This window comes from Rhamphochromis longiceps, linkage group LG7, assembly GCF_057381845.1.
Source record: "Rhamphochromis longiceps isolate RC_006_pf linkage group LG7, R_longiceps_female_GT1.1, whole genome shotgun sequence".
Taxonomy (NCBI): Eukaryota; Metazoa; Chordata; class Actinopteri; order Cichliformes; family Cichlidae; genus Rhamphochromis; species Rhamphochromis longiceps.
The window spans coordinates 18,251,823-18,264,136 of record NC_140563.1 but is presented as its reverse complement, the minus strand read 5'-3'; the positions used below and the strand labels follow the sequence as shown (position 1 = coordinate 18,264,136).

Sequence of the window (12,314 nt, the reverse complement as noted above, 5' to 3'; positions counted from 1 at the left end):
GGTGGCAGTGAGTCTTTTACTCATAACAAATTCACCAATGTGGAAGTTTTCCACATTGGTGAATTTGGCCACAACTTCCCTGTTGGCAACACGGAATGCCACAAACACAACAACCAGCTGATCCGAGCAGAGGTGGGCAGAGTGTAAACAGGTAATCCACGACTTGCTGTGACAATAAAACAAGATTATTTTTAAACTGCATTGTCATATTACATTATGATAGTAAGAACTCTGTAACTGCGCATAACAAAAAATACCGAAATCTGTTTATGTTTCGTGAAAAGAAAAATTATATATACATCGGCCAAATATTGGTATCAATCTTAAAAATCCAGTCTCCGTTAATCTTTTTTCTGTACGTTCACACCTCAAAGCACAAATTAGTGTCTGTGAGTCCACACTGCATAGTATACTACTAATTTAAAACATCAGACCAGTCAAGTTCGAAGACCTTAAATGTCTGCTTATCAGAACTTTACTCATTTTTGAATGGATGTTTAGCCTGCTATGCTTTTCATAGCATGACAATCACGTGAATTGTGTTATTTATCAAATGTTCACCCCACACTGACTATCAGAGTCTATTAAAGAGGAGCATCAAAGCTGATCTGACAGCTTGTGGTTGCCAAACACACTCTATGTCACCCGACCCTTAAGATTTTAACAATCCCTATATGACGTTCAGGTTCTGACTTCAGCCTGTATCAAAACAGAAAGGCTCAGGTAAATTAAATATAATCCTGTTAGACGCTTGTTATTCGTTAGTTATGGTGCCCGTACCTGTTCAAATATTTTGACTGTATTGCAGAGAAGTGGATGCTACCATGGAAAATGTGATCATCATCAACAATGTACCATCCATACTGATACCTGAACTACACAATGCACAGTCTTTGTATTGCAAACATTGCTCTGTATTCAAGTCATCTATTCATACACATTATACTGTAAACTGTGAGGGTTTGCATATAATGCATATGCACTTTCATCTATTTTAGGTTTCAGTATGCAGCACTATTGCATCTTGTTTTGATTCCAAACCTCAGAACAATCCTGCCCCCTTAGGGATCTAAGAGTAAAAAAACAGAACACAAAAAACAACAACAAAAAAACAGAACAGAAACCCTGAGTTTCCTCTCTATCTGCAGTTGAGCATGTGAACAGGACCAAACCCATTCATCACATTGCTTATTTGCCAAGCTGTGGCAACACTGTGAGGCAGGGTGGGGGGGTGGGGGGTGTTTGTTGAAGCAGCTACGGCTACTAATGTCCCCAGAGCTGAGCACCTCTGTAACTAAGCATATGGATAATAAATCAGAGGTGGGAAAGTGACAAAAGAACTCCCTCCACTGGGAGACTGCAGAAAATAGAGCCGAGACATAGAGAGCTGGCAACTAGGCCAGTGTACCACTGTACCTGTTCCAGTAAGCAGTGTGGAAGTCTAGTTTTGTTATTTATGGCTTGGCTCTGAAGTCATACATTTCAGGTAAATAAGCAATTTCCTCTTGGCTGGTTTCCTTTGTTTGCTTGCTCTTTGTGTCTTTGTCTCCCTCTGCTGTTCAATTACTTGTCAGTTTTTGATTTTTTAATTCTTGATCTGTAGTTTCATGTGATATTCCAGATAATTTTTGAGGTTTGTATATCAACACAAGATAAAAGGCAAATTTCCCTTCACAACCAACAAAAAGGTTATGTTATTATCTCATAAAGGAAAGGTACGCTTCCAAATACGATTTCCTTTTCTCCACTACGCCTGCTGCTTGTCATGTAGTAGGAGGTGCAAGAGCCAGAATCCTGGGGAAATAACTTGTGTTACGTTTTTAGCTGACACACGCTTAGCTATGTCCAAGAGCTAGGAAAACACTAACTGAATTTCTCATGAAAATGGTGAGACTGAACCAAAGCAATGATTCTAAAAAACATTCCGTAGAGAGGTGCTGATGGTGATCAAGCTTTAAAACCTGTGTGCATTTAACCTTTCCTGGAGCCTAAGGTAGCACATTTATTTTTGTTCACACCTAAATTTACAATGACAGGGAAGTCAGGGAAACTGACTGCAACAAAAATTCACTTCAACAATTCATTATTTCGGAAAGACTTCCTGCTCACGACTGTAGCACATCATCTAAGAGACAAATGCACGGGCAATAAAATATCGCATAGCTACATACATATAAATATAACACACAGAGCCTCCTATCCTGCCACCCACACATTGACTCCTACACAGACTCAGTTCACTTTGACCTGCGGCCACATAATGCTGTACATAAGCCATGTCAGCCTTTGCTTGCCACAGTAATAACTCATGACAGAACCCAGATGGCATCCTGCAGGCTACAATCATCAAGACTAGAGAAAAGGGGATGAGAGGCTTGCTCGCTCGCTCTCTCTCGCTCTCGCTCTCTCGCTCTCTCTCTCTCTCTCTCTCTCTCTCTCTCACACTCACACTCACACTCACACCATAGGAGGACAACTCTCACATTACTTACTATTTTTTAAGAGCTAATCACAATATCTGGAGCCTTAAATGACTCATTCAGGTGGATAAGAGAAGTCATAGCTTGATTGAATGTAAGTGTCTGTAATAACATGCAAAGTAGGATCTAATCCAGTTAGGACAGTGCTCCACATGAATTAACATTACCCTTCACTTTGCCTTTTGGAATTCACAAAGCCTCAGAGAGAAATAGGTGAATATTTTATGCTAATATGGTCACTGAGGCAGCATTAAAGAGATGGGCAGTGTCATTTTCTGCAAAGTCAAAATTGACAAAATAGACGGCTGCATTTATACTAACCTAAACTAAATGTTAAATTTTAGCTGTACTTTTTAAAAACAATCTTCCTTCTTCACATTATTTCACCTGTAACACACTTATTAGAGCCCGACTGACAGGCTAATATTAGCAATTTAGCCATATATCGGTATCGGCATTTATAATAGCTATACCCATATAGTTACGTGGCTTTGCGTGACTGAGACTTGGAACACTGGGTCTGGCTCTAACAATTATTTCATTAGGAACTCATTGACATGAAACCCAGAGAACCCAGTATGACCCAAGATTTCATACAAATGTGTAATGACAGCCAGTCTTGCCTTGAATGACCAGAAGTCATTGGCTAGCACCCACTTGATTAGAGAGCAAACATAGCCTTGAGAGGCTGAATGGAGCAGGATAGGTTGTTCCTTGAGCCTCAAATGTCAACTTAAAAATCACACAAGTCACTCATCAAAGAGCGTTTATTCACTGTGGAAACACTGCAGTGCACCCATGCCTAACCCGTATAGCAACACGAATGAAAACTAGTTCAAATAAAGTGTTATGCAGCAACTGGATTAAAAACTGTAAGTTTCTGAGAGGGGACATAATATATATATTGTGACAAATACCGCACAAAAAGAGGAAGGCTGTGGGTGCAATTCACAGCAAAACATTTTCTAGGCCATGATAAATTATAAATGATGCAGGGGATGTGTCACCTTTCAAAACCGATGTCAGCTTCCAGGCCTGAGACACATTTCTATAAAGTTAGGCATGTAACTGCAAACAGTGTCAGAACTTTAGCTCTGGTTCAAGGGAACAAGAAGACACCCTCTTCTAAATGTGGATACAGGAAAAAACAAAAAAAAACTTTCAGTCTGCCACTCCAAAGTGCTTTTTTTTTAAAGATGCTCAGACCTTTGCATGGATTGTGTTCCTACCCAGAAGCATTCCCACTGGCTCCCTACGTATCAGAGGATAGAAGAGATAGTAGACTGATATCTGCACAATGTTAGTGGGGGATATCACGATGAGCAGTAAGTGGGCCATGTGGGCCTGTGTGACTTATAATGGATGATAGATTTTATTGTGGGCCTGCTTCTGTAGTGCTTCTCTTATGCTCTACCTGTGTTTGTGATTGCATAACCGCTCCACTGAAATGTTGTGCATGGCATATCTCGCCTCTCCAACTCTCAGCCTCACTCAGACACACGCACAAACACACATCCGTGCATGTGCTTGCAAAATATCGCCGCTCTCTCACACTTACAGACACACACGCCCGCACACAGAAGTCCAAACCATCTGTTCAGAAGCTTGTTGAAGTGCATTAGTTGCACCTGGCTATGAATGAGCTGCACTCCTCTCCTACATACCTTAGAGCTAATGCAATTGCATTGACCCCGATACAGATCCACCAGGCCCTAGTGTAAAACCTGACATAAAACTGACTGAACTACATGCACACCTACTGTACATTACCATTATGAATCATGCAACTGACAAAATGCTGGTGGTGTAACACACCAAGAGTCTGGAGCTTCCACAACACTCCAGAACTGGAAAAATATTTTGTGTCAATGTGATTTTAAAATGATGTACAAATCCCAGTTTGAGCACTATGTGAATTATGAAAATAGTTATATAGTGGATTTATTTGTATGCAAACAGATACACCCGAGTCCCCTGTAGGTTCTTTTCCATCATCATGCTGCCTGTAGCCACCTGATTGTGCAGGACATATTGTGACGCCATCATGCTGCTTAGCAATTGTCCAATAACAAACTAAAATCACAGACCAAGAAAATACTGTAGCATAAACATGTAATAGTTTGGGAACAAAATATCACAAAACTTACTTTTTAAAAAGCAACTTCGTTCCGATGAAGAAGTTAGAACTGCTAAACATTTTCTGACTGAAGTCTTGTATGAACGTTGGAAATGCTTTCGGAGTGCCAAATGCACAATGAATAAAATTTGATTAACCCGACTGTAATGAAATGGCAGCGCGCATTTTAAAATCTGCTGTTTTGGGGAGCAGTCTGACACTTAACCTCCGTTACATCCAGTAAATGTAACACGCTGGCTTTGCCAGTCTGTTAAAGTGAAGGCACTCTCTGGTGATGAGAGTCAGTGGGTATTTCCCTAACTCACAAGGATTTTCTTAATACAGCCAAGCAGATGAACAAAAATCAGGACAATTTACTTTATCCTCCATTCCTAATCCCGACCAAACTGGTCATGTGGTTAGATAGAAGGATGAATAGACCCTTTAAATTTTTTCCTTTATTAATCTGGTGGACAATATAAGTACTGCAGATGGACCTAAAGAACACATTTACAATTAATTTTAAAACCTCCTTTTTACAATGTTTTGAAATTGAAATTGTTGTACTGATATTTAGATTAATAAAAATTAAACAAGAAAGAAAAAGCAATGAGATTTTGCATACAGAAGTGAATGGCTGGAAGACTCTTCAGCTATCAGGCCTCTCTACTGTGGGACCAGCTCCCAGTTTGGATTCCAGAGACAGATGCCCTCTCTACTTTTAAGATTAGGCTTAAATTTTCCCTTTTTGATAAAGCTTATAGTTAGGGTTGCATCAGGTGACACTGGACCCTTTTGTTGCATTTAATCATTAGTTACTTTTAAACTCTGGCTCTCTCTCACAGCATGTCTTTTGTCACCGATCGCAGCAGATGGCAGCCCCTGGTTCTGGCTGAGTGTTCTTCCTGTTAAAAGGGAGTTTTTCCTTCCCATTGTCACCAAGTGCTTGCTCATAGGGTTTGTGATATGTAATAATGCAGGGTCTTTACCTTACAACATAAAACACCTCAAGTCAACCAATACTGGATACTGGTACAATAGATATATATATATATATAGAGAGAGAGATAGACAACAAGAAATACCCCAGAAGATGAAAATGAAACCGTGAAAAAAACAAAACAAAGAAAGAAATATTTCATCTTAACCCTAATGTGATGATCAGAGTAGGGACTAAAGTGCCACTTCTTGGGTAGGTGCTCTACAGTCTCATGTCTCACACATGTAAGCATTGCCTATGTGAGTCAATTAGTCAGTACTCTTGATGGGTGTCTATTCGTTAATGCAACTCCATGCAGTTCAGACTTGTTGTACTGAAAGTGTGTATGAGGTTGTAGTGATCAGTGTTCATTTCACAGCCTAGTGAGTACACACGTCTGAAAGGGGTTTAATTTGCCACATTGTTGATGGTCTATACACGCAAGCGCACAGTGACACTAAGCTATAATTTAGAACCTCTGAGCAATAAGCTAGCTAGTTTTATCATCTTAAACCAAATGAAAATCCATTCTTTTATCTTTTCACCGTGAACACATCACTGTGGCTGATCAAGAAGTAGTTGCAGCAACCCAACTTCCTATAACAAAACTTGCATTTATTTAGATATGGGCATTTATACCCACCAATGATAGATGAGCCCAGAAAATCCAAAATATGTAAATTTACGCATCATGTTAAGGCCTTTTGTTAAGGCTTTAAAAATGCAATTATTATATGTATTATATACTATATATGATATTTTATATTTTGCAATGAATAAATATTACATGTTCTATTTCAGACAAACATTTATTTAAATCATATCAAATTACCTTTTATTTTCTCAGTCTAGTAATGGAGTCCTGACCCAAAAGAAAGAAAAAAAAAAACATTAGACTCTAAGTATAAAAACCCTCCAATTTATTCAGTGATTGCAAGTGAAGAGACAATTTTGCTATTACTAGATCTAATAACTCCCCACTTGCTCCACTTCCCGTCTTATAGGAAGGACTCTGCATTTGCTGAAACTGTCATGTCATCATGGACTCTCAGTTTTCTATTTATGTTCAGAGAAGATGATCACTTCGAGCACCCGCCACCACTCTGTGCCGTCTAATTATAGTCGGTAACGGTTCATCCAAGAAGATAAACCAGCGTGCCCAATAATATCCGGCACTAAGTGACTTGTGAAGTGAGCAGGAAATGAAACGCGTGAGTTCAACTGGAAGCACTGCGCAGTTCATAAAAGTGAAGGGAGGATGACAATGGAGTCACAGCCGTTATAAAGGAGAGTGACTAGGAGGAAGCCGAGCGAGCAACAGAGTGATACAAGTGTCATACGAACAGATGAAAAAAAAGCCAGGTTGGTGAAAAAGAAGAGGAAATGTATCAAAGAGGTGTGAGAGCTGACTAACATGTTCCGCTGCAGAGCTTCTCAACCTGTCACAGCAGGAAAAACACAGCTCGAAGTAACAACATAAAGAGTTCTGCTATTATAGTCTATCATATTTGAACAAAGCCTTCATTAGTGTTAATGCATTCGTATGCCGACACCACCTGAACTTTCTTGCAGTGACAAACCCTTAGTCTTTCACTTGAGACAGTTTGACTGGCATGAAAAACTACAGCCCTGTTCTAGTAAAACAGCTCTACTAACGGGGAACTTTACTGATATCACACATCAAAATCTGAATACAGATTTTGAGAACAACTACTGCATCTGTGGGGGGGAAAAGAAAATTGATTTGGGTCAGTTATCAGTCCTATCCTGACTCAAAAGGCTGGATCGGATATTGTGACAATTTGCTGATATATATAAAGCTAATCTATTGAATTCACTTCCATGTTGCTCTCTGTTTATTATACCACACAGCAGTGCACCAGCTGCTACTGGTAAAGCTAATACAGCATGGAGGAGGCTAACAGCTGAACGCCAGCAGTTTGGAAGCATTTCATACTGATTACTCCAACAGCTTCTCTTTGGTTGTTTACAATAAATTTTAGTTGACTGTAAACTTAACTAAAAAGCTCTGATGATGATGCTTTCCTGTCAGGTTCTTACTCTTTCTTCAGTCTCTCGCACTCTCACCATTGTTCTGTTTGGTGTAACATTTTTTGGGAAGCTTTCATTGCACTTTTGTTAATACGACATGCTGCAGTTAATATTATTTCACTACAACCATCTCTTGTTAGCAAGAATGTTAAAAGCGAAGTGCTAAAGCACTGTGCAAAAGTCTCTATCCACCCCTAAATTCATTGTACAGTATTATCCTAGAGAAGTGATAAATAGAGGAAGTGATTTATTGAAACATATAAACATACATACAACTATGATATAGAAAAGGAAAAATTGTAAAATGATTGAAAGTCTTTACTATATGACCACCTGTATTCTTCAACACATTGTAAGCTCTCTTAAGCAAGTTTTCTTGACATTTCTTTAAGTAGTCTTTAGGAATAGTTCATCAGGATTTTTGAAGATCAGTCAAAGCTGTTCTTTGGGTGTTGGCTGCTTTCTGTTCTGTTCTTATACTGCGTCAATAATGCTGAGGCCCAGGCTGTGGGAAAGCCAGTCGATGACTGATGGTGTCGCACTGTGTTTTTTTTTTTCTGTCCACGTATGACATTACTGCTTTGGTAGTGTGTTTGAGATCATTGGTGTCCTGAAACACGAAACTGATACCAATCAGATGCTTTTCAGATGAATCAGCAAGATGAACCAAAAAGATCATACTCTTCTGTATTCACAATGTCCCCAACACCACTGGCTTAAATGCAGTCCCAGACCATGACAGAGCCTCCACCGTGCTTTACAGATGGCTTTGAACACTCACTGTTGTACCTCCCTCTTGATCTTTTCCATGCATATCGATGACAATTTGAACCAAATACTTCAGGCTTTAAAATCTCAAAGTTTTAAGTTCATCACTTTTTAAGACCGATTGCCACTTTTTTCACAGTTCAGTTCTTGTGTAGCTGGCACACCTCAGCCTTTTTCTCCCCGTTTCCCTTCCTTAAGAAAGACGTCTTCACAACCATTGAGACCATTTCTGACGAGGCTTCAGTGAACAGCAGACGGATCAACTGAACAGCGAAATGCTTCACTCAGGTTCTGTGTCAAGTCTTTGCTGGTACTTTATTATATTTCTTAAGGACAATGCCTTCAGATACTGTTGATCTACTGTAGATGTTTAAGGGCACATTGCACAACATGCTTGCTTATGCAACACCAGATTTTCGACTAGTATCTCTTTGGGAATCACCTTATTGGTACATAAATTGTATGCCTATCAAGCTAAAATAAATAAATATAAAAGTATAAACACATAATAAATACAGTTTAAAATGTAGAAGTTGCTAAATTGTCTGTTATGTGTAAATACATAACACTGACCTATAAATCATCCTGTTAAGTCACTTAACAAACCAACAACAAAAAGCATTTGAAAGTGGTCAGCTATGAGGACTGAAAATTAAAATAAAAAAGCAAACGAATGTCCAAAGAAAAACTTTCACAGACCTTCAGAAAGCCTGGAGAAATATTTCTCAAGAGCAGGTTAAAAAAACATTACAAGAACATCTGGCTCCGCAACAGCAAAAATACATTAAAACGAGAGAAAGCTCAGGACTATTGCACAGCAATGTATAAAGAAACACATACAAAAAGATCACTGCATACACAAACTTTAGCAGACACTCTTCATTTTATATTTTGGAATAATTAGAGGAAGAAATAAGGGAAATTTTGTTTATTGCTTGGGTGTCTGCCATGAATACAGGAGTGTGCTTGTGAGTCCAACGTTAAGTCTCTGAGGTAATCTTCTAATATTATTTCCATCTGCACTTTTTCTACTGAGACATTTCTAAACACCTCTAGTCACAAATCTGTTGAAGGAATGCAAGTCCTCATATAGAATTTCAGTGTACATCTAGTTGCCGCAATGAAAAGATGAATCAGCAGCGATTTCAACAAAGAAAATAATTAACAATCTCTTTAATTACGTTCCCATTGACAAAAAAAAAGCAGAGCAGGAGTATAAACGTGCTTCTCCCCGATGAATAGCAACAACAAGAACATCAATGGGGGTGGTGGGGGGAGTTCCCTCAGACAGAAAAGCCATTACTCTGCACATTCCACTGCATTATTGTGTGCATGACTTACCAAAGAGCTGGCGGTGAAATATAAACTTCCCGGCTAACAGGCCAGTGATAATGGCCAGTATCCAGCCAATTACTTTCAGGATGTTCCACCCGAGGCCTGGGTACTTGTTGAAGAGGAAAGAGAAACAGTTCCCCACCACAATCATATGGGCCTCTGTCTGACTGTGAGAGATGGGGTCCTCGGCGAAAATTAGGAAGTTAAAAAAGGTGACGAGGTACGCCACAATGAGACGGGACCACGGGTGCTGGAAATAGTAGCGAAAAAGGGCATCTATTTCCATCTTGCTAAGCCCTCCAGCCACACTACACCTGGGAGTCAGAGAGAGAGAGAGAGAGAGAGAGAGAGAGAAAGTGCTTCTTTTAGTCAGATTACATTACCAGCCAGGCAGATTAGAGCAAACGCACCCCTCAGACACAGATTAGTGGTTGGAATATCACTAAAGATAATGGATTAGGATCATGCTCAATTCAGACCCGGCTCAGATAGAGCAGCACCTCCAATAACGCACACAGATTTCTTAACACAAAACCAGAGTTTCCAATCAGTCCTAAGATTATCACTCAGCTGTAAATTAGCAAACAGCCTATATCCTGTAATCGATTTAAAGGAGAGAAAAATAACATAAAGTGGACGATCAATCCACTCAAGTGTCCTCTTGTGCCGGTGAATCACGTGTCGTGTCATACCTGGAAGTGGTGGACTCTTGAAGTACTATATATCTATTAGCTATAAATCGCTGGCTCGTCTCCTTTCAGCCCGTCTGCTCTGCGCTCTTCTTAAAAAAAACTGTTCCAGCATTACAGTGAGGCTTTCCCCGGCAACACCAGCCAAGCAGTGCATGAGTAACCTGCAGACACCCCGTCCCTCCTGTATTTTTAATCATTATTCACCCATGAACTCCACTCTTTCTTTACTCCATCGCTCTCTACCTCTTTGAACCGTCTGACTTTGCTGGGCTGAACTTCTGCCTGCTTTCATACCTTCCCTAAAACAGGGCATGGAGGGGGAAGAAGGAATTATGTAATGGCTTCAAAAATAGACCTGGCTATTAAATTTCACCAGCATCATGTTTGTCTTGTCATGATGCTGCCACCTTGGGTGATAGTAGGCTGATGAGGTAAAATGCAGATTTAGTTTGCTTTCTTTATCAAACTGCAAGCATTTAGAGGAAGACGAGCAGGAGGAGAAGGCAGACTTTTAGTGTGACCAGGGACCTGCTCCCATTCTGTGGCTAGCAACTTGTGACCAGAGAGTCCCAAAACATGAGTTAAGTGGGACTTAGCACCCAAAAAAGAACAAACTGGGCCGGGATAAGTTTATCTGAAGGTGGGTGGGTGGGCTATACCCTAGATAACCACGATGAGTAATGAAGAGCTCAACTGATGTTTCGGGACCTGAACTCCCTCTAAAGCATAAAGATTAGATTTGCACTGATCAGAGCAGAGCAGTCTAAGTGCTGCAGGAAATACTCCAAATGGCCTCTCTATTTGAGGCACTTCTGGCAATTTCTGAATGAACTATCGTGTTCAGGGCATTAGTGCGTGATCGCACCAATCTCCCTTCTAACGACGCCAAATGTCACATCACTGACCTTATATAATTATGAGATATCACAACAAGCTTGACCATTTTGGTTCCTTCTTATCTGAATGTAGGGTACACCGAGTGAGATGTGGGACAGCCAAAATCCGTGCAAGTTACCTGCATGCACGTCGCTTTTTCTCATTTGTGCATGTGCAGTGGGTAAAGTCAACACGATTTTACACACCTGCTCCACGCCGTTTTATCTCTCAGTCGATGTCCAGGACGAGAAGCCCCGCTCCCGCTCTGCTCTCCGGCCACATCAAGCCGGCAGCGGCGCTCTAATCATCCTAAACAGGAGATGATACGACAGGGCTGAAGTGGGATTATCCATGCGACCTGTTGTTGTTGGTATACGACAGAGGCACCCACAAATCCTCTGTCATTGTGCCGGACTGTCCATACGCCGGGCGGGGCGGCTATTAAGCGGGCGGTGCTTCGTCACTGAGTCCCCGCCGTGAGGTGCGGTTTCTGGGTAGTAAGTAGGACGCTTCTACCGCCGCTGTAGCAAGGATGGAGGAGGCTGAATCCACACAGCAAGCGCAGCATCAGTGCAACGCAATGTAGCCAACACGTTGATTCACTAGCGCCAAAGTCAGAGCCAATACAAATACACGACTTCCGCTCACGTGTTTCAAAATAAAATGATAGCGACATCCATAACACAAGTAAGACTTGAGGAATCTATAAGTATACCAATATATGTATCACAACAGGCCAAGGACGAACCTCTAATATTAACGGATTAGATGTTGTTTTCCTTTATTTTTCAAGTTACTTGAACTTAACCCATTAAACATCATTAGAAACTACCAGATTTCTATGAGGATTTTTCTGAGGAAGATTTTTTCCGCTTCTGGAAAAAAACACTGTCACCCATAACTCGATAATAACGCAAATCTTTAACTTATTAACTCAAAACTTTGGGATACCTAACTCGAAATTTGGAGTTATTTCCTCTAAATTTTGAATTATTAATTCAAAACTTTGAGATCCC

The 12,314-nt window shown here is 40.3% G+C and overlaps 1 protein-coding gene across 3 annotated transcripts in view; it reads right to left on the bottom strand.

The window, feature by feature from the left end:
- tmem117 (transmembrane protein 117) overlaps nucleotides 1-11,735 on the bottom strand; it is a 48,136-nt gene extending 36,401 nt beyond the window's left edge. For 2 of the 3 annotated variants that reach the window (XM_085412680.1, XM_085412682.1), the window contains exons 1-2: nucleotides 11,505-11,735; nucleotides 9,737-10,044 (exon numbers count right to left, since the gene is read on the bottom strand). In XM_085412680.1, the coding sequence (XP_085268806.1) occupies nucleotides 9,737-10,016 (280 nt within the window). In that variant the 5' untranslated portion in view covers nucleotides 10,017-10,044; nucleotides 11,505-11,735. Of the gene's footprint in view, nucleotides 1-9,736; nucleotides 10,045-10,422; nucleotides 10,712-11,504 lie in introns of those variants that run through there. The other variant, XM_085412681.1, reaches the window with a different exon arrangement.
- Nucleotides 11,736-12,314: the final 579 nt, after the last annotated feature.